This window comes from Ursus arctos, unplaced genomic scaffold (assembly GCF_023065955.2).
Source record: "Ursus arctos isolate Adak ecotype North America unplaced genomic scaffold, UrsArc2.0 scaffold_30, whole genome shotgun sequence".
Lineage (NCBI taxonomy): Eukaryota > Metazoa > Chordata > Mammalia > Carnivora > Ursidae > Ursus > Ursus arctos.
In genome coordinates this window covers 26,989,009-27,012,584 of record NW_026622986.1, presented here as the reverse complement: position 1 = coordinate 27,012,584, position 23,576 = coordinate 26,989,009, and the positions used below count along the sequence as shown (strand labels likewise).

At 40.7% G+C, this 23,576-nt stretch overlaps 1 protein-coding gene across 6 annotated transcripts in view; it reads left to right on the top strand.

Annotated features, from left to right (window-relative positions):
• CELF2 (CUGBP Elav-like family member 2) overlaps positions 1–23,576 on the top strand; it is a 556,236-nt gene that overhangs the window by 153,848 nt on the left and 378,812 nt on the right. For all 6 annotated transcript variants that reach the window (XM_044392047.3, XM_057304588.1, XM_026478623.4 and 3 more), the window contains exon 2: positions 13,074–13,109. In XM_044392047.3, coding sequence (XP_044247982.2) covers positions 13,074–13,109 — 36 coding nt within the window. The remainder of the gene's footprint in view (positions 1–13,073; positions 13,110–23,576) is intronic.

Genomic DNA, 23,576 nt, shown 5'->3' with positions numbered 1-23,576 from the left:
GGATCTCTAGCGCCCCTGGCGGATGGGAGGCCCCCTGTGCAGCAGTTAGGGAAGTGACGTAGGCTCATCGGCACACTTCCTGGCGGGGCAGATCCCAGGTCCATGCACACCCAGACACCATGAGCAGCCTGCTGGGAGTGCGGCTGGACCTGGCCCAGCCGTGGGCACAAGAAGTGTCCCTTCCACAGCAGACAGGTGTCATGAGTGGGAGGCAGGTAGCTCACACACAACATGATGTGTGCCCGCTGCCCCATCCCAGACCCCAGGCTGTAGCCCTCCCCAGGGAGCAGGGACAGAGTGCTGGTGCCCAGTCCTGCCACCTTTCAGCAGATGCTGCAGTCAGCTTATGCACCCTGGAGGACCCTGACGCCTCCTCCCTCAGCTGAAAGCCCTGCTGTTGGCCTGGAAATGCCCCCTCACTCGCTGGGCCCTCAGGTCAGCTGGGCAGCCCTTTAAAAAAACAAGTTTTGTGTGCAGGACTGAACTATGCCCACCGCTCTCCTTTCTGCAGAGGCCACCACTTATTAGCCTGCCGATCTCCTCCAGGCCCGTTTCTCTGCATTTCCATACTCAAATGTACTTACGAGCTTCCTGTTCTGTGTTTGTTTTTAACATCAACAGCATAAAACCCAACCTATGTTCTGCAACTTATTCTTCTTATAATCCAGCACGCCTTGGAATTCTATCCATTTTAGAACACGGGAAGCTACCTCATTCTTTCTGAGTGCTCCATAGATATTCCGCAGCGTGGATATCGCACAGTGTAGCCAGTAAACCGTTTAGATGGTTTCGGTTACAGACAGAGCTATGGACATGTCGATGCCTTCTTGTGCATTTGGGCAAGGATAGATAGCCAGAAGTAGTTTAAGCTAACTTCAGCCCTAGACCTGACCCATTCGACACCCCCTTTCAATACCTCTAGTACATATGGATCTTTTTCATAGAAAGTATGTCTGAGAACCAGTAAGATAAAAGCTAGTAGGTCTATAAGTAAAGTTGAGAGTGAAACTTTTTTTAGATCCCTGTTTCCCTCATTTGGGCCTTTAGGTTGCTATAGAGATCCCCCCCTCCCCTTTCCCAGGTTATCATCCTACTTTTGATGTCTTTTGACGGTGATTCGCCATGAGTTGTTTTATTATCTTGTTTTAACTGTTTATTTTAGAGTTGGACAGGCCTGGGTTCAAATTTTCTTGACTTCTCTGAGACTCAGTTTCCTAATCTGAAAAATGAGCATATTAATAACAAACAGGTGTGGAGAATGAGAGAAAGTTTATGTGAAGTGCTAAGCAAAGCGATTGAAACATAGTACGTAGTAACGGATGGTTGTTATGGAATAAATGATAAGCTTCACAATATAAATTGTATGCAAATCTATTTCAGTATTTTGAATATTGAGAGTATTTTTAACAGGAGCAATTTCTCAGTGTATTAGTATCTTTGATACCGATGGTCTGTGTTCTGGGTGTGATTGTATTTATCTGCCCCACACGCTACTGCACATGCCCGTTTTAGGGTTATGTGAATTGCCTTTAAGATTCCATCTCTGTTGGGTATTAGATAATCCAAGGAAAAGAACCTTAAAAGATGATCCGTTCCCCCCCCCCACCCTGTCCAGGTGTGCAGACTTTGTCTAACGTGGCTTTCCCAGGACAGCTAATTCAACCAGATAAGTGGTGAAAATATCCTTAATTTCCGGAGTTGTGTTACCTAATTTTCTTCTATCTTCAAAGTCATTCGGGTGATTAATTTTCAATTATTCCCAACATAAATGGGAAAGACCTGAAAAAAAAAAAAGAAAAAACCCTCTTCAAATGATCCAACTTATTCAACTTAGCGAGCATCTTCTTTACGGCCGCTCTCTGATCTGGGTGCTGGTGACAGATATGGAAAGAGGGATCATCCCCGCCTTCACGGGCTTACATTCTAGGAGGGGAGACAGTGATTGGGTCAGGTTGAGTTGGAGTCCAGATTTATGAGGAGGTAGCATTTGTCACTGATCCCAAGGCCCTGGTCCCATTCCACTGATACGGACAGTCCATGAGTTACTAAACCAAGGGACAGGTTTGTCACAATGCAGGGACTTCATTTTGGCACTGTGTAGTTTGGGTCCTGCATAAATATGCAGTAAATAAACAAAGAGACAGTGTTCTGTAATATAGAACTAGAGAATGCCTCTTTCTAACACAAGCAATTTTTTTTCCAAAAATCTTGAGCCAGAAAACATACTCTAAAAATGTAGCATCTCTTCTTTTTTTTTTTTCTTAAAGGACACACACGCGTGCACCCATGTGCATGCATGAACATCCAGGCACATAGACAACTAAAAGGGAAAATTCTTTTATGGCTTGCAGCAGGCCCTAGAGATTTAAATACTGAAACCTCCAATTTGTACCAATAATTCATATACAGCTATATGGGGTGAAAAAGGTTAATGATGGAATTTTTTTAAAAGTATGTTCCATTGACTATAAATGGCAGATCTGACAGTTAAAATGAAAATTGTTCCCGAAGAAACTTTAGTAAAACTAATTATTTGAGACGTTATAAGGATGTATAATTATATTCTTCACCTTTTAAAAAAAAGTTTTATTACAAATGTGCTTTTAAAGAACAAGTAGAAATAAAAGCTGTAATTGTTCTTAATTATAGCTAACTGTAATTGCACTCAATTGCGATATGCTGAATATCACTAGTGGCTAAAGAAATCCTGGCATACAGAAAGTACACCCACATTCATGAGATGAGGTATAGTTTTATGAATATTCTGTTATCTATAATTTAGCTCTTTTACTGTTGATTCCGTTTCTGTTGGTTTTATTTTATTTTTTTTTTAGTGATTGTAGAGATATAATTGTCATCTGTGAATGTGTTGAAGGTTGGAGGTTTCGTCTGGGATTGGTTCAAAATTCCTATTGCCACAGAGAAGGCACATTGGCGATTGTTAAATGAGAGATTTGGACATGACCCATTGTGGTTGAATACACAGATTTGAATTTTCAGAGGTAGTGATGAATACCGCATTTAATTTACCCAGCAGAGTCCAAGAGGCGATTGGGAAGATAGGAAGGATCTAAAATAGCGTTAACTACCCCTCTGCGGATAGCGCTGGAGCCGCGTTATTTTGAATGGGTAAATTTAAGAAGGTGAAAGGGCCCCTGGATGAGAAGTTTCATCTCGCCCGTCTCTCTGTGCCCAGAACTCAGATTGAATTCTGTGTTTCTGCCCAGACCTCTGATGTCTGTGCCAGCCTTTATAGTCAGAAGGGCTGGGCTCCCTGTCTTGACTGTTTTATCATGAACTCTGGAACCTCTTGGAGTAGGCCTAGGAGAGGAGGGGTAATAGCGTGGTCCTGTTCTCACTGAGGACTGTATAAATGGGTAGATTAAAAATAAGTAACCATACTGTTGGAGAGAAGAAGCTTCAGTATTTTTTCCTGTGTTTATGGCCACTATACTGGAAAGTAAAAAAACAAACAAAAAAAATAAGATTCCCCCAGATCACGTCAGCACAATATTTATTACTTTTTCCATGGATGGCAGTTACAGGCTTTTAACCCTATAGCCAGAGTCGGCTTTGACAGAATTTCTGTTTTTTATCTTTTTTTTTTTTTCTTTCATTAAAATAGGAGGAAGGAGGGGCTCAATGCATTGGCCTGAGCCCCATTCCCAGCTGCAGGGTGGAGGCCAGGTCCACGGATGGACATAGAAACCCTTTGAAGGGATGTTCATTTGGCAGAGGTCACGGGTACATTCTGTACCAAATAGGGGCATATCTGTCTCTTACTTCCAGACATCGGGCAGAAACCAACAAGGCCCTGAGTCCTGGGTTCCAGCCTGTATTCCTCAGAGCCCTCCGGCAGCCAGTGCCTGGTGGGGCCTGCAGGTCTCAGCTGTGAAGGGACAGGAAGTAAGTGGACTCTTCACTGATCTGAAACAGACCAGGAGTCAGGAGGTGCTGTAACCATCTCTACATTTTTTCATTCTGTCGCTTCATCCCACATAGAGTTTGACTGTGGCTGCCAGGAAGCCACCACCTTCTCCCTCTTCTCTTCTGCCCCATGTCCCCCATGTGCCTTCGGTCTTCCGCCACCTTCCCCCAGGTCAGAGTGCATTTCCAGAAAGTGCAGTGTCCTGCAAGTTCTCACATCCCTCTCAACTGGGCAGTAGCTTTTGAATTTAGGTTCTTGGAAGGGGCAGCATCTGTAAGACAATAACCTTCCTCTTGCCAAAGTCTGGTTCATCAGTCAAGACTTTGGCATTGTTATGCTGATGAAGTCTCTCTGGATCTGTTATTCCCAGAAGCCTTGAAGGGGGATGTCAGGGGATGGAGGCAGATAAAATCTCATCCTGGTACTTAAAAGCAGGCATTCCTTTGTGTAAGTGTTTGCTGGGATGGTTTCCATACCACATAGTCCATCTCATGTTTATTCCCTGCTCAATCCCTAGCACATAGAAACTGGCACATAGTAGGAGCTGTAGAAATGTATTTGTTGAGCAAATTAATAAATACATGCTAATAATATATGGTAATGAACTTGGTACCAATACTTGTCGGTTGATGGATTAGGCCGTTAGTCAAACATTACGATGCAGGCTAGTATTTGCAAATCCCTCTTTGATCCAGAAATTATCAGGAGTGGGGATGATTTTCTCTCATTAAGAGGACTTATTGGTGATATTACATCCCTAGGAGCTAATGGAGAAAAATGAGGCATTATTGAAAAATGGGCCTTCTTTCAGACTGATGTATCAAAGAAAAAAAATTATTTTTGATTAATAATTTTTGGTAGAGTTTCCCTTAAGCCCACTTAGGAATTACAGTAAAGCTTAGAACACAATAATCTAGCAGTATTAAATGCAGAGAACTTTTAGTAACCTGATCCCTCCTCCCCCTGGCAGAAGCGTAGAATTTGAAGAGAATACACCTGTTCTCTTTTTTATTGGTTTTGTTTTTTGTTTTTTTGGAGAGATGTCATTTTGTGAACAAAGCTTTTAAAACGCACACATACAGCCTTGCATTACATTGTCTGGTTTTTTGTTTTGTTTTGTTCTTTTGCTTTTTTGCTTCTGAGAGTACAAGCTGGTAAATGAAACGTCATGTGCCATTTGTAGGCTCTGCGACCGTCCTCCAGGCCTGGTTACATTTGCTATTGCTAAAGTCTAAATAAGTGAGTTTTAAGGAGCGGGAATCGTTACTCGTGGCTGATGCAGGTCCTTCCTGGATACGTGATTTACCCGTCTGGACCCAGGAGCATAGAGGAGGGTGATTAACAGGTAAACCCAAGCGTGTGTGGAGATGCATTTCTCTTCCCAAAGGCCACCAGCAGCGTCGAGGACAAGCCTCCCCTTCTCAGGTGCACTCCTGAGCTAAGTGTCCAGATGACATTTTGGAAAGAAAGGAAAACAAAAGCCCTTAACACCGTCTCAAAATGACAGGAGGGGCTATTGGAACAGTGGCCCCTCACAGGTGACCGGCGGGGCCAGATGGGCCGCGTTGCAGAGCTGGTCGGGAGAAACCTTTGGCGATTTTGTTTTCAAGGTACTGCAGGGCGCGCAAAGAAAGGCGCACAGTTGTGGCTGTTTTATGTAAGGAATGCTAAAATAATCTGAAGTAATTCTGAGGCCAAAGAAGGCAAAAGAAATCTTTGCAAGGACTCTGAAAAGGACGTGCCCTATTAGGAGGCTGGATGGATCAATGATGAGATTAAATTAACCTTTTTTTTTTTTTTTTTAGATTTTACTTATTTATTCGAGAGAGACAGAGACAAAGATAGTGACAGAGATAATGAGAGAGAGCATGAGCGGGGAGGAGAGGGAGAAACAGGCTCCCCACTGAGCAAGGAGCCTGACATGGGGCTCCATCCCAGGACCCCGAGATCATGACCTGAGCCAAAGGCAGATACTTAACCGACTGAGCCACCCAGGCGCCCAGAGATAAAAGCAATCTTCACGCAGCCAGTGCTCTGACAACTCAGATTGCATGAGTGCCTGCTGCCTGCTGCAAATCCCTACATCTAAACACTCCCAACGTTTGTCCCTGTTTCTGGCGGGACTTGGAGGAAGGAAGCTCCATCTCCCCGTGGGAATAACCCTCAGCCTGCGCCAAACCCAGAAGTGATTTAAAGAGAAACGCCACCTCGTAGGCCTGACTCTGTGGACCGAGAGTGTGGAAGAGGCCACCTCTGCGGACGCGGGCTGGGCGGAGGGGCCTGGAGTGGCGCTCTGGTGGAGGTGGTCCGCAGGCAGGACCCCTCCTGTGCGTGTTGCTGGCCGGAGTGGGTCTGCGAGGCCGGCCTCTGAAGCAGCCGGAAGTATCTTTTGTCAAAGCCCGATGTCTCTAGTGAGGACATGAGTGTATCGGAGGGCCGGTCTCCCCTCTTCCTTCGCCAGCGTGTTGAGTATACAGATCCAGACCGCCTATCATGTTTTTTCCACCAAAACAACACCTAGAATTGTCTGCTTCATGCAGTGGGTCCTAGGTGAATATTTGCTGAAAAGAAGTGTGAAATGCAAGTGCCAAGGAAAGAAACGGGCAGAGAAGTTAAGGGGGGAGGAAATGGTTGTGTTTTGCACATTAACACATTCCCTGGGTGTCCTTACAGAGAGCCCTTCCTGGCCGCCCTGTAGAAAATAATGTCCCCAGTATCACTCTGTGCCTACCCTGCGCCTTTCTTCATCACCTGTGCTATGGAGGGTAGTCGTAAATAGCCATGTGCTCCTTTGTTTTTGGTCTGTCTCCCCCTTCTACATTGTAAAGTTGCTGATAGTGGGGCCATTTCTTTGTTACCTGCTATGGTACTCAACCCAAACCAAATAAGTAAATGTATCATATATATACACAAATATATTATATATGTAATATGCACATAAATATGTAAGTATACATGTGAAATAAATGTGTGTGTGTGTGCCCCCATTTTATTACCTCTGGTGAGCTTCCCAGGCAGCAGCCCTGTTACCCTGAGAACCACTGCCCAGGGCCCACCCCATTTCCAGTCCTGTGCTTCTGGGCCCCTCCCTCCTCTGCCTCCCACAGGGGGCTTTGCTCAAGCCCTCAGCCTGCATTGTGCTATAGGACAGGCCTGGGCAGCCTGCAGGGCTCAGATAAGACTGGACCCCACCCTCACCCTGCCCAAACCTGGCCCCTTTCAGCCGCTGAGACCCCACTCTCCTCCCTTTCATTCTGCTGTCATGCTGGGCTCAGTGTGACCTCTGTCTCCAGGCCACCTTGGCTGGCTTTCTTTCCCACCCCCCTTCCCTCCAGCCCTGCCACTGCCCTTCCAACTGATTCTGTAGGTTTGCCTCTACCCCTGCCTTTGTGCTGGGGTCCCGTCCCGCGAAAAAAGAAAAAAAAAATGTATGTATGTACACACACACACACACACACACACACATTTTTGTAGCTTGTAAATGTTGTGTAGCAATATAACATCCTCATCAAAAGCATGGACTCCGAGACCAGAATTCCTGGATTCAAGTCCTGGCCCTGTCACTAGCCATGTGGCTCTAAGAAGCTACTTATATTTTTCTGCTTTGTTTTTCTCACCTCCGTTGTGTTTTAATCATAGTGACGACTACATGAAGCTTTTGTAAGGGGTAAGTGAGTAAACTCATGTAAATAGCCTACAAGACTGGCTGGTATTAAATGAGAGTCCGGAAAGTGTGAGCTTGCGTGGGTGTGTATAGTTTGACCACGTGGAAATAATCGCTTGTGTCTGTACACAGACACACACTCCCACCGCAGCACACACACTGATGTTTTAATCACGTGAGCAGAAATTTAGAGCGGTAGAGCAGGAGGGAAGAAATAAAGAAGGGACAAAATAAAGAGAGCATAAAAAGGACAGATAAACGATTGGGGGGGGGGAACAATGTTGGGTTAGGAGGAATGAGCAGTGTCTTTGGGCTTTCTTCATCAGAGAGGAAATCTCTAAGGTGTTTTAGATTCCCTGGAGCCAAAGTTCACCATGTAAAACAAAAGTTAACCATCCTAAATTAATGTGTGCATTTGTAATGATGCTTCTAAGTGAATCTTCTTGTGTGTGTCATATTGGGAAATAGATCCAACTTTAAGTGCCCACTCTTTGCCCCACGCCAGGTGACCAAAAAAAAAAAAAAAAGAAAGAAAGAAAGAAAGAAGAAAGAAAAGAAAGAAAGCATTGTTATGCTTTCACTCTTAATTAAAGGAAACCTCACCTCTTCTATGACTGAAACATTACATCATTTGCAGGACGTGCAATAAAAATAAAATGCATTTTAACATTTTAAAAGTCTTAGGACTTCTGGAAGAATCACAGGTACCTACCATTGGAGAGAAACATTCCAGGTCTTAAAAATATTTGTCGTGCTGCCACACAATTAGCATGGGGGCTCTTGTCCTCTGTTTTATAGTTGTCAGCTAATTTTGGAAACTGGCAAGCTGCACAGAAATAGATGGTGTGCTCTTGCTTCAACACTTCCTAAAAAAAGAACTATTTGCATAGTTCCGGAATGGAAAGGGATAGGACATGATGAGGAAGAACGCTATTTCAGACAGATGATAAAAGCTGACATCACTGTGCACCGGCGACTGTTCTACACATTTAAAATTAAAGTGGTTTTTTTTTTTTTTTTTTTGGTAAGGGATGCTAAATAATCTACAAAAAAAGAAAAGCTCTATAATACCCACAGGACACTCATCTGCTTTTGAAAGGTGCTTGTCTCCTCTGCTTTTTTTCTTTGATAACATTGAATTTATAGCACAACTTCAGATTTGCAGAGAGCTTTCTTGTTTGTTCACATTGCTGATTGATCCGACAACTCCAGATCAAAGGGCAGCATTGTTATTACATTCTGGGATTTAGAGAGCCAGGAGGCAGAAGAAATTGCCCAAGGATATGCAACCTGTCGCCCGCCCTCCATCATTTCAGTCTACTTCTTAGCCCCCAGGACAGCTCTATTTCTTGGAACACAAAAATCTGCTTGTTGTTTTTTTTTCATCGTTTTCGCTTAGTTTTTAGCATTCTACTCTCTTCATGAAATCAGATTAGCTTAGTAATGGTAACTAAAGAAAAGAAATGAGTGCAGTTGCTGTAATTCCAACAGGCATCTTAAGAAATGAATGTAGGAGGTGGGAATTACCTGCAAACAGAAACGTTTCTTGGTTCTATTCCACTCGTATATACTGGGTGTCTGGGTTCTGCTAGGGACCGAGTATTCAAAATAACAAGTCATGGTCTTTGGCTTAAAGGAGCTCTCAGTAGTATAAAATTCAAAAGTATCCACCATTTTATCCTTATATAATATCCTTTACTGGAGTGTAAACACCTGAAAAGAAGGATCAGGATCTAATTCATCTTGGTGCCTCTGAAAGCACCCAGCATGGTGTGCGCTGAACATATGCTAGGTGTTCGGTGATTACGTTGGATGAATAAATATTAGCGCTGAAGATGAATTATGCTTAGAAAGTCAGATTAATACTGGACATTGCAACCCATACACGTTTATGGGGAAAAAAGCCCTGTCTTTATTTTTTAGAGCAGTTTTAGGTTCGCAGCAAAATTGACAGGGAAGTACAGCAATTTCCCATATTCCCCTTGCCCCCACAAATGCACAGCCCCCCCATTATCAACATCCTGCACTGGGATCATGGGTTTGTTATCATCGATGAACCAGCATAATTATCACCCAGACTCCATAGTTGGCATTAGGGCTCGCTCTTGGCCTTGTGTGTTCTATGAGCTTGGACAAGTGTATAAGGACATGTGCCCATCTTTATGGTATCACAGACAGAGTGCTTTCACTGCCCTAAAAATGTTCTGTACGGTACTTTGTTAAGATCTCTCAAGTGGGTTTTGATAGAGCGTTATCTAGACGAAGCCTAGCATATTATGCTAAATGTATTTTCCTCAAGGGTTTCTTTACAAAAGGTATAAGTTCTTGAAAACATGAATAATTCAGATTATTTATTAGCAATAGTAAATGGGTAAAAAACGAACAGGTCGATGCTTTAAAAGCTCTAGTGTTTTGCTGATCTTGAAAATGGTATTTGGTTGGTGAGTCCAACTGCATTACTGTACTCAGATGGGTGGATCTTTCCCTCTTCGCGTTCTTTCTCGAAATCATGGGGCTACGTGCTGCCATGAAATCATCCGGTTTTTAGGTAACATCATTTAACCTGTGTTCATCCATTCATGAAAGTTCACTAAAAATTACTTTTCCTATGAAGTTATGTCTGTCATTCTCATGTAAATTTTTGAGTACCCAGTTGCGTAAAACATAAACTTCCCCAGTGGGTACGTCCTATGTGGAGAGCAGAACTTTCCTTCGCAGCCTTTTTGCTCTAAAAGAAGGCCAGCACTTTGAGCGCGTGGGTCCACTGTGCGGAGTCCTGCATCGTCTTTTGCGCATAAATCACACCCATAATTTACCACCTGTTTCCAGTTTATTCTTGAAGAGGAATAAGAACTTAAAGACCCGTGTGACAGTGACGTCTTTCATCCCCCAATATTTATGGTTGTCTTGCCCCTAGTCCTAATTCAAGGTCAGTTTTTCTTAAGCTACTTGTTATTTTTACTCTTTCCAAAGAATACTACTTGGTTTTCAAAGAAACGAGAACTCTTCCGCAGTCAGCTTTCATTGGTTTTATATCTTGTTTAATTAGATTTGAAAATAAGAATGAGTCTCCCTAACATAAATCGGTTGGGGAACAAGCACAGCATACTGTCATTCAGCATGCACACTTAGGTGCCAGGAGCCAGAGCGAGATGGGCATGCTGGACAGGGCCCAGTCGCCATGTTTTTCCCTTGGAGTGAACAATATTGCTCAACCCAGTAAGGTTTTGAAACAGAAGTCAACTATGGATACTTCAATTCTATTGTTCTACTGCAGAGGTTCTCCACTGAGGGCAGTTTTGCCCCAGGGGACCCTTTAGCATTGTCTAGAGATATTGTATTTGTTACAATGTGGGGGGGGGGGTACATACTGCTGGCATCTAGTGGGTAGAGGCCTGTGCTACTGCTAAACATCTTACAATGACAAAGGAGTATCTGGCCCCAAATGCCATTAGAGTGTGAGGCTGAGAAATGCTGCTCTACTGTGTGATTTAAGTGGATATATTATAATGTATGTCCAACATTTTTAAAAAAGATACCGGGGGGACTCATAATATTAAAGTACATATAATCTGGAAAGCAAAAGTAAAGAGTTAAAATATTAGAAAGAAGGAAAGATAATGTACCTTGACCCTGGGATGCTGCTCTTCCTATGAGCAAGCTCTAAACATAGATCTAACCCTCCAGGGCAACAAGAAGGTCAGAAAAGTTCATTAATTCATTCCTTGCAAATCGAACAAATATTTATTGAGTACTCACGTATGTTGGCCTGAAGTTACAAAATAATAAATACTAAAATAGAATTTAAAAGATGCTTGCTGCGATCGATGTTATAAAGGAAGACTAAAGGGAGGGGTGCCTCTTAGCTGGAGTACCCACAGTTCTGATTCTGTTTGGAAAGAGAAATTTCTCATGCAGGCAGGGAATTCTTAGAAGAGATGAATACATTAAAGCATTCAACAGTGTCGCAGACAAAACTTTCAACTGTGGTTTTTGCTAAAAGAATGGAAGCTTTCTCTCAAAAACTAATTCTGTGGCAATAAAAGCTGGACGTTTCATATTATCTGGTTATTGGGGCTCCTGAGTGGCTCAGTCAGTTGAGCATCTGACTTGTGATTTCAGCTCAGGTCATGATCTCGTGGGTCATGGGATCGAGCCCCACATCTGCTTGAGATTCTCTCTCTCCCTCTCCCACTGCCCTCCCCCCGATTGTGCTCACACACTCTCTCTAAAATAAATAAATAAATAAATAAATAAATAAATAAATAAATAAATCTTTTAAAAAATATTATCTGGTTATTTAGGAAAGGATATTTCTATAGGAGCCCAACTTAAGTCACTCATTTATAAATCATTTGTTAATTTAAGGGTGTTATGCCTCTACAGGAACCAGATAGTAGGTAGGAGAGAGTTCTGGAGGCTGGGAGGGCCAGAGAAAATTCCTGGAGGAGGAAGTCCTTTATTTGGATGGTCAAGATGAGTAAAGACAATGTGAGTTTAAGGGAGAGATTCCTAACCCAGGGTTGACATGGTAGTTGTAGGAGGTCCACGAACCATCTACAATTGTGAGCCATATTTTGGTGCCCATGTACGAGTGTATTATTATTTTACGCTATGTAAGGGGTTTGTATCATTAATGAGATACTTAAAGGGATGATATGACCTGAAGAAGATTATGGACCACTGTTCCTAAGAATTGTACCTTTAATCCCCCAACACAAAGTTGAGCCCACCTCTGCTTTTAAAGTGTCTCATCATTAAGCCTCCATTTCCACCTCTTATTCCTTGCTTTCTGTCATTTCCACGAACACATCTCTGATTGAAAGATAGGATATTGCAATTAGGAAAATGTTAGTTTTGAAATCTGTGTCTGGTCGTTCTTATTAGTACACTATAAAGCTTTCAATTAGTGACTTGTCTATTGTGCCATTTGAATTATCATAGCATGTGCCTTCAAAAATCCCACCTGGTAGGACACTATAATGAAGAAATAAAAAACAGCAATTTGCTACTGAAAGAATTGGATTTTGTGCTGTACGTGTTCTTTCATAAACCTCAGGTGACAGAGATCATCAACACAAAGACATATTCTTAAACTTGTTTCTAAATGATTCTTAGAAAAAGAAATACAGGTGCTTTGTTTAACTGGAAAAATACCTAAAAGGTGGTTGGGGATTTTTTTTCCTTCCTATTTTCTTTCTGTATGTTGTACATTTTCAAATTTTAATGTTTTAAACAGAAAGCAGAGGCGGACATTTTGCATGTGTGTAAAACTGCATTGAAAATAACATTGAAAGATTTATGGGAATTAATGAGAAATGTGATTAGTTGATTGTAAATTTCTGAACAGGTGCATATATAGTATCTTCTTCACACATATGAAATTACAGTCCTTGGTGCGTTGTGTTATGGTTTTAGTAAACAAATTTTTATAATTTACCAAAATAAGCTAATCATACATATCTTCTTTTTCTCCTCCAGAGACACAACCACCGAGTTAGCGGGGAGTCTACCAAGGTGAGCAGGCTGGTTTTGCTTATTCTGGGCATGATTTCTGATGCACCTCGAAAGAAGTGCTGTATCTTCTTGGAGAGGCCTTTGTAATGTTCTCTTCCCCACATCAGATTTTAAGACTTCATATTTCACGATGTAAATGCCAAAAGTTGTGTATGAGTCCCATATAAGAGATGTAACCAAGAAGAAATGAGAGAAATGTCCGTGTATGACTTAGAGAAATCATTCTCATTTTTTTAAAGTTATGTCATGCATTTGGAGATATATATGAGCTATATTCTCTGCAGAAATCATAAACATGTTGCTTCCTTTATTATATTCATGGAAATTAGCAAAATGAATTGCATTTTTCTTCAGTGTATCTACTGTGATTGCATGCAAGGACTTACAGAGTTATGAAAGATTTCTGAGCTTCCATGAAAGAGCTTACATCATAGTTTCGATGATAATATAAGTACTCTTGTATTTCTTATTGTCATTGAAATACTTAGTAATATCTCATCAGGAAAAGAAATCAATATATACATTGATCAGTGTGCTTTATATATTTTTGATATTTTATGTCAACATATGAAATAAGATATGATTGATAGGATGCGTATTATAGACAACTAGCTATCAAAAATGATTACCACTATTTATTAGAAGAGAGGAAAAAAAGAAAAAAGGCAGTGACAGCATTTTAAGAGGTATTTTAGTGGGCATTGTAGGCAGCACCAGCATCTTTCCTTAGTTTTTAAAGGTGCTCCATAACCACTTATGAATGAGTGAATAGGGCATAGGGTATTGCCTGCGAACTGTTGGAAATGAAAATGATGAGAATCTCAAGAAAAGAAAAAGAAGAGCCAACAGAATGTGATAATGAACAGCACTAGGGAATAGAGAGAAAGTACATATCGTCACCATCTGCTTAAGGAGATAAGCACATTTGGTTGGTTTTTTTTTTATGTAAAGAAAATCTTTGCTTATAGGATCATGATTAATATTGCCAAAAAAAAAAAAAACTGTTTACTGTGATCCAAATATTTAAATTACTCTATGTCTTAATCCTTTGGATATCATCCCAAAAAAACTTTTCAAGTCCGTGCCGGTTTACAGGGTTCGAAGTGAACGTGTGTTCTGGTGTGTGTGTCCCCAATGGCTTTGTTTGTCCTTGTGCTTTCGCTCTGGAGGAAGTTCGCTGTGAAGACCTAAGTGTTTGTCATTTTCAGAAAGAGAGAAAGAGGCTTGTGGATCTGCTCATGTTTGTGGTGAGGAAGTTAATCCCCAAATAATGGAATGCAGAATGACTTTCAAACTTTTCTAGAGCGGCTAAGGGGCAGACCACCCTCGTATTGTCAGATGAAACCCACATGGTGCTATAATCACGCAGATAAAAATTACTCAGATGTCTGAGAGACCTGGTGTGTACCTTGAATTCTATTAAGTAGTGTTCTATTGTGAATACCAAGAGGCAATGCCTGCATTCACTGCGAACGATCTTCCATTGTAGCTGGTTTGTTACTCGAGGGAGGATCTGATGTCTTCTGCAGTTCGGTGGGAGGTATTTTGGTAATGAGCCTACCTAGTTTTTTTTTTTTCCCCATGGGTTGTTGCTATTCTAAAGTTGTATCATGTTGAAAATAAACATGACAACAATCCCATCCTAACTGCAATTCACAGTCATTGTAACGCACGGCAGTTAGGGTGTGAGAAATACTATGTCAGTTCTTTCTCAATTATGCTTCTTCTCATGTGGTCTCAGGTATCCTTTTACTTTCTCCAGGGCAGTTTGGGACATATCCATTGACAGTTATTTCCTTCCCTCTCATTAACATGAAATAATGTTAATCATTGATGACGGATCCTTCTGTTGGCGACAGACTATTTCTTTCGCTAGCACTCGTTTGTTTGTACAGACTTGTAGAATTCAATCAGTCATTTAGCTTCCAGTCCTTTTGCATATTTCTCCAGCCTGTCGCTGGCAAAGTGCAAATGAGCCCCGAAAACCCTCGGTGCTATTAGAACAAGGCACCTGTAGTTACTCTGTTCGTTTGTCGGCTAATGATGAGTGGAACATGACCCTTTGTGTTTTTTATCCTTTGAGTCATAAAATCGTGCTTATGCTTTGACATCTAGGAAAAATGGAAAATGCAGGCAACTGCTAACTAGTGATATGTGGCTGGGAAGGAAGACAGTGGCATTTAAAGCAGTTTTATAGTTTGGTTTTCATTGGCTTTGACTGTCTTGAAATTTCCTGAAAGGCCATTTCCAAATATTGCACGGGGGTGGAGTATTTCAACTTTAATTGCTTTACATGGCATTAATTTAAAGTAGCTGGCCGCTGGTTGATAATATTCTGTGAAAATGTACAAATCATGTAGCAGTGGATCGTGTCTTGGTAGTTAAAAATGCTTTGAAGTTGAAATGAGATATGTGCCCAAGGTCCTTGAACAGGTACCAGGTTTGTTTTTCGTTACTAATGATAACCTAAATGTGTTTTTGAATTCTTGCCATTGCTGAAATTAAAGCCCGGTAATCATATGTCACCAGAAAAAATTAGATTATATGAGCAACATGCATTAAGCATTGTAATTATATTATAAATATTAAAACCAATGATCTTGTTGGGATTAAAACAAATATTTAAACTGGCTACATGTAGTATTCATGCTGCCCTCTTTGTCTTGAAGTGTCCCGGAAATGGGATGCATGTTTCTAGTTCTTGAACTGTGAAAATGATCATTTTCAATCTCACAGGTGACACCCCACCTTTATTTTGCTGTAGCAAAGGACACCTTAGCAATCTGAACAGTTGGTTATTTTTTGTTTTTTTTTCCCATTACAAGCATGTCTTTCAAGATCTTTTTTTAATGGTGAAGGGTGTTTAGTTTAGGTAGGTGTCTTTTAATTAAATTATGGTAAAACCCCCCAACTATTCAAATGGAAAGGAGGCATTAAATTAGTTCTGGTCAGCTGGGGTTTTAATATAAATGATGCTTATACAGAGCTAGCACTTGACTTTGGATAACAGAGTAAAGGTATAAACAAGTTTCATATTAATGGAGGTTTTAGCATAATCATGTACTAGTAGTGGCTATTTTTTAAAAAGGGAGAGCATTTTAATTCTTTGCCGACATAGCCCACTTTCCTAGTATAAACTCAACAGTATGGAAAATAAAGCCATGGAATAGACCCTGGTAGAAACAGCTGAAGTTCTACAGTGGTTGTTATAGCGCAACACCCAGAAGTCAGGATGCTCTTTGAGGCTCATTGATAAACGAAGCTTAAGATAATTAAGTATGTAACTCAGAGTCCGTGTTTTATGAGATTTTAGCTATTGGAGGCAGGGACCAAAGGTAAAAGTTGTGACAGAAAAACTTGGACTTTTTTCTTATATTTTAATCCAACAACTTGATCTTTTGTCTGTGCCTTCTTTGAGGGGATTAGGGAACGTAAGTATTAAATATATTGTAACTGAGCCCCCGATTTCTGGAGTGCCAACCTATGCCATCGGATTGTTGTTTGAGATCTTCTACCAAGAAGATAGCACTGCTTGTTTATGGGACTATCAGACATAAAAGTCATTATATTACAGTTTCACCTATGGAATTTTGATCTTCAATTGTTGATCTTTATAAACTATCAACAAAATGAAAAGGCAACCTATGGAATAGGAACAAATATTTGCAAATCATATTAGAGGGCTTAATATCCAGCATATATAAAGAACTCACACAAATCAATAGCAGAAATACAAACAATCCAATTAAAATCTGGGCAGAGGACCTGAGTAGATGTTTTTCCAAAGTAGACATACAGATGGCCAGCATATACACGAAAAGGTGCTCAACATCACTAATCATCAGGGAAATGCAAATCAAGACCACAATGAGATATCTCCTCATACCTCTTGGAATGGCTATCATCAAAAAGACCAGGGATAACAAATGTTGGTGAGCATGTGGAGAAAAGAGAACCCTTGCGAACTCTAGGTGGGAATGTAAACTGATGTAGCCACTGCGGAAAACAGTATGGAGTTTCCCCTAAAAATTAAAGATAGAACTACCATATGATTCAGGAATCTCATTTCTGAGTATAAATGAAAACAGTATCTCAGAAAGATACCTACACCCCAATGTTCAGTGTAGCTTTATTCAAAATAAGCAAGATACGGAAACAACCTGAATGTCTGTCAACAGATGAATGGATAAAGAAGATGTGTCTATATACATCCGTACATACATACACACACTAGAATATTATTCATCCATGAGAAAGAAGACGTTCTGCCATTTGCAACATGAATGGATGTGGAAGACATTATGTGAAGTGAAATAGGCCAGACAGAGAAAGACAAATACTGCGTGCTATCCCTTACTGGTGAACTCTAAGAAAACAAAACAAACAATTGAAAAAACAAAACAATCAAACTCATAGAACCAGAGTAGAAAATTGTTTTCCAGGGGCTGGGTAGTGAGGAAAGTAGGGAAAAAAAATGTTGGTATTTCCAGGCCAACCTCTTACTAAGTCATCTGAAGCTGATGAACATTTCCTGTCTTTTTATAATCCCTAGGAAAGAATAATTCCCCCAACTTTCCTGGGACCCAAGTCTGGTGCAATTTAACATTTACAAAATCTATCATTTATTCATTAATTCAGCAAAGGTACATCAAGTACTATGTGCCAAGGATTGTTGTAGGCTCTTTGGTAGAAAACAAACAGAACATTGTCTCTTCCCCTGAGTAGTTTAGTCTGGTGTAGCAGGCACAGCTCATCAGAGTGCTGGGTGGAAAGTGTTTAATGCCATAAGATAGATAAGACAACTTAGATAAGCAAACAAAAGGCACTAAGGGCTTCCAGCAACAAGATGAGCCACTTCTGATTGGAGGAAACAAGGACTGCATCGTGAATCATCCTGAGCATGACTTGAGAAGATGGGTCAGGATGAAGCATGTGGCAGTGGAGAGGGCTGTGCACTCCACACAGAGGGAAAGTCATCACAGAGGCCCAGGGATGGTATGCAGGGAACAGGAAGTGGTACCATATTGTTGGATAGTGTGCAGAGGTGTGAAGAGGAGCTTAGGGGATGACTGGTTGATGTGAAGAGTTTGGACTCAGCCTGAGGAGCAGTTGTTCTCTTTGATACTGTTCATCCAGAGAATGTTTTAAACTGTTTTTAAAGAGCAACCTGTGCAAATTAATAGAATGGATTTAGGGAAAGAAAAGGAGTTAAAATTCTCCACATAGGATGCCATTATGCCCCCAGACCTTACAATCCCCAGAGTCCTCCCTCTCAGATTCACTACCTAACTAGCAATAAAAAAGAAGCCACACATCTTAGATGCCATTTCTTCTATGAAGCTTCTGTGTCCTGAAAGGTTTTATGCTTTTTCTGTTAATTTCCAAAGCCCCTGGTGCTAACTCCTTTCCTAACATTTGTGTTACCTGACACTGCAATTTAATGGGGGACTTTTACACCTTCTCCACTAAGTAGAAACCACATTGAGACCCCATTATTATTCGATATTTATCCTCACTGCCTAGCAGTGCCTGAACATGTTAGGCCGAGAAAAGAATGTTTATATAAGTCTTTGACCAACTGAGTGAATAGATGTTTGAATGAAAGTTTGAATTAGAAAGTATCTTAGCTATAACAAAATACCATAGCATAGACTGATGGCTTGAACAACGTTTACTTTTCAAGTTCTGGAAGCTGTGAGGTCCAAGATTACGGTGCTGGCCAATTCAGTACTCAGTTCTGGGTGAGGACCTGACCCCTGGTTTGCAGATGGCTGCCTTCTTGCCATATCCTCTTGTGGCTGGGAGTGGGGGGAGAGGGAAAGCTCTCTGGTGTCTCTTCTAAGGGTTCTGATCCCACCATGTGAACCCCACCCTAAATCTAATTACCTCCCAAAGGCCCCTCCTCCTGATTCCATCACATTAGGGGTTAGGGCTTCAACATACAGATTTGGGGATATGGGAGCACAAACTTTCAGTCTATAGTAGGAAGGGAGGGAAGAAGCACTGAAGAAGCTTTCTCTCAGAGAACCAGTGGTAGACCAGATGTATAATTTCTGCTCTCACCCTTCCCATGCTGCTCACTGCTTTATATACTTGGTACCCAGAAACATTCATCTTAATGGCAGGAAAGTTATTAACCTAAATTTGACTGTTACTAGGCTGTCTGGAGCTGTTGCTGTTGAGTATGTGTTAGCTTCAGGGTTAGAAGATTGGGCTTTCAACATGCTTGAATCTTGTGTCTGCTGTCTCTTAATCATGTGACCTTGAGCACGTTAGTTAATATCTGTCACAGTTTTTCATTTGTAGTTTTGGAAAAATTATGATACCTGTCTCAAAGTGTCAGTGTGAGAAAATAAAGCACATAATAAGTTTAGCTCAGTGTCTGGCATGCAGTAAATAATCAATATGTGGTAGCTATTATAGTGGTCCATTCAAAGAATGGATTTATGCTAATTATTTTCACCAACATTTGAGCACTGTCCATATTTAAAACGAGGTCCCTTTTGTATTGTAAAAAGCAGCCTACTGAAGTGAGTTGGCACATTTGCTCTGGAGCCAGACTCCAGCACGTGTCCACATCACAGTTTGGCCTCTCACTAGTTCTGTGATCTTGAATGAGTGTCTTCACTTCTCTGCGCCTCATGTTCTCTCTCTGTAAAGTAGGCATGATCATAAGACCAATTCTTCTGAGAATAAAATGAAGTGATACATGTAGAGTGCTCAACACAGTGTTTACTTTGTTATTATAAAGACATTAGAGTTCAGTGCTGCTTAAAATTTGAGGCGGGAAATGAAGGAATAGCAAGCCAGAGGCCATACACACCTCTAATTCATATGTTAATTATTCAGGTGGGTTTTTGCCTTGCTATGAATGATCATTGAAAAATAATAAAGCAAAATGCCCCAAACACTGAATAAAAAATTCCCTTGACCTTGCTCTCCTGCATGGAAATAATGATTACCCAAAGAGAGCGTATAAGCAGATACTGCCCATCCAACGTGGGCAGCTATCTCAGAAACATGACTTTCATTACATCTCTAAATTACCTAAATCAAAACATTTCATTCTTTATAGATGTATATGAGTCCATAGTGACTGAATTAAATTGCACTTGTTTTATAATACAGTGTTCTGATGTGTAACAGACTATCAAAGGACGATCTTTACAAGGGAAACTTTAGAATATTGTTAAGTTACTCACTGCATGACCTATTTAAACAGCTCAGATTCTTTTTGTTGTAGACTGCATAATTAAATTTTAAATGGAACATGATAAAGAAATTATACTGGTGATCTCCAGAGATTTTGATACCCTATTTGGCTCTTTATAAGAGTATAGCAAAGGCATACTTTAAAATTTAATAAAGGCCTGCCCTAATTTTTTTCCTTTTAGATTTTCCTTATCTGCTCTGTAATTCAAAGCTATGTTATATTATCCACAAGTGTTACCTGAAATAAATGATCAAAATACAAATTCTTAAAAGTGCGTTTATCCCAATTTGAGAATTCCATTATTTGCACACGAGAGCATTTGTGTATCGATTGAACTCCTTTAAGATAAAACCTGCCGTTTCCTGAATTTGTCACCATAGAGAATTGGGACTTCATTCATTCTGTTTGTGGAAGCATCCATATCTTCCGAGCTTCTAGAGCAAAGGAGTAGAAAATGGCTTCCATGGAAGGTATAATTTTGCAATTAGAATTTCTTATTTGCTATGTCAGAGTTGCATTTCTTGCGATTGAAGGGAAAACACACACGTACACACACACACACACACACACACACACACAGCCTGCAGGAAGGCGAACCAGGGCAGAATAAGGAGAATTCCTGGCTCCAGCATTCAAAGAGCTCTTGCAGCGTCTTGGATAAATAATTTTGTTTCTACTCTTCCACTGTTCATTTTCTTTTGTATTTAAAGGGACACTGCCAAGATAAAATTATGTGTTAAATACGATTTTCTCGTATTTACTTAACACCACTTTGTCGTAGAAAGTGTACTTGTGGGGAGACAAAGCTGTTGTGGCTTTCCTGACGACTTTCCGGTTTTGCTGTCCCTGAGCTTTGACAAAAAAAAAAAAAAACAGGTGGGAGAGTTTCTCTCTCTCTTCAGAGCTGGTTTGGTTTTTATACCTTTGGAAACACTTGCTCCACTGATGTTTGGAATTTTCAAACTACCAGTATTATATAAATTAATAAAATTCACTTTTATGTATACATACTTATTTTTAAACCTCATGAATCTTTCTTTTCCGATTAGGTTTTGTCAATGTTCCTGTTACAAATTTCCCTTTTCCTTCTTCCTGGCAAAAATACAGATTTCCTTTTGGGCCCAAACCACTCAAGCATCCTCTGTTGTTTTCATTTTTCAAATAAGCAACATTAAACTCACATAACACTATATAAAACTAAACTGGAGCAGTGAGACAAGCCAACAGAGAAAAGAAATTCACCATTTAGCCAGACTATTCATCCTTAACCCTCTACTTGTGCTTTTTTGGGGGGATGGGAGGTTGTAACTTTAAGGACTAATGCTGAGTAACATAAGGCATTCTAAACAGAAATCCATATTGGGAGCATGAGTATCCAGTGACTAAGTGGAACTTCTGCTTTACCACCATAATACAACATTCGAGACCCTTCCTCACTCAGATTGAGACCAATGGAACTAGCATCTACAAGAGTGACATCTGGTGGCTCATAACTCATTATAGTGCACCACGTTCCCCTTCCAGGGTAAAGGGACATCATTCCCAAATTAGGCTTTAAGTGAAAAAGGTTTCTGTGGATTGTTCACAATTAAAAAAAAAAAATTTAATGAATGATGAAGATGATTATTGACATAATAAATGGTGAAATTTTAAAATGTCTCTGTTGGTATTAAGAGGATCATTATTACTATCCGAGTCATTGACTACCCATATGAACAAGGAAGTAAGGCCCTATGGAGGTTACAAGGTATGATGATCCCTGCCTTTGAGAACCAAAAGATGCTAAAGGTGGAAATATGAATTATAATAGGAGAAAGTATGCTCTTCTGTAGATCCCAGTCCTTAGCAGAGTCTATCACATGAGAAGTTGGGAACATTTTTATTGAATACATGAAGTACTATGTAAACTGGCCAAATATTTAAGTTCAGAAGGGAGAAAGAACATTTTTTGTATGACAATCAAAAAACATCATGATGGAGGATATAGCTCTTCTGGGAAAAGAAACAGCAGTAACAAAGCAAAGAGCAAGAAATACGGAGTGTCCTGAAATGGAGATTCAGCCGGGTGGTTTCAACCAGATGGTTTGTTGAGAAAATAGTAAAATTGGGGACTAGAGAAGCAGGTAGAAGCCAACTTACAAGCTTTAAAATGGCTGGAAGAGTTTTCCTTTTGGTTTGCTTTGTTTTCAGTAGGCCGTTGGAGGCATTTGAGCGGATACATATATGATTCAGAGTGTGTTTGTAAGGTGATGTGATGGTGCCCTGCAAAATGTGTCGTAGCGGGAAGAGCTCCACCAGCCCATGAACTCTCTGAGGACTAAGACCATGTCCCTTTTGCTCACCTTTTTGTCCTTGAACCCCTAACACAGTGCCTACAGCACATAGTAGGGACTCAAATATGCGTCAAATGAATTAATGAGTAAATGGGAGATGAGTTTTCTAAATAGCTCAAATGAGGATAATAAATGCATGAGCTAGACTGGGTTCCATAGAAAGAAAAAAGCAATGGTTGATTACAGAAAATATTGGCAAAAACAAATCAATATGACTTGCTTAAACCTGGGCAATGAAGGAGCGAGCAGTCCAAATGATTATCAGATTTCCAGTTTGGGAATGTCATAGTATCACCCACAAAGCCCAGGGAGGTCTGGAGGAAGAGTTTGCTGGGAAATGTGGGGTTACAAAGAGGGTTGTTTTATACTGAGTTCGAGATCAGGCCAGATATCTAGATGAATGTTTCTGGTGGTCTTGGGAGTAGTTTGCATGAAAGTCCGTTGTCATTTTGTATACACAAATGGGTTTTGCAGTTGTCTTTCGTAGTGGCGTCCATTGCCAAGTTAGGCAAGAGGCAAGTTTGATAGGGAGTCCTCGAGGACAAGTTATGTTGAAGCAGAGATGAGTGTAATACTTAAGTGGTTTCTAGTTCATTCTGGCAATTTCTCAGGAGAATAAAGCAAAGAGTTCTCTGAGGTGCCTTACATATTCGACTATGCTTTCCTTTTACACACCCACCTTAATCGCCATCTTGTTCCTAATGTTCACTGTGAAAATTTGGTACGTGACACTGTCAGAGGGGTTCTCTTGGCAACAGAGTGGAATATGCCGCCTGCTCTCATTTGGCCTTGGCCTGGTACTGCTTGGCTAATTCCATCATGACTGGAGTTTTATCTTTTCTGGGTTCTTGCCTGAAGCTCTGGCAGCTGACAATGTTCAGTTGAGAAAGTTCGATCCAAGTTCAACTTCCATGATGCAAG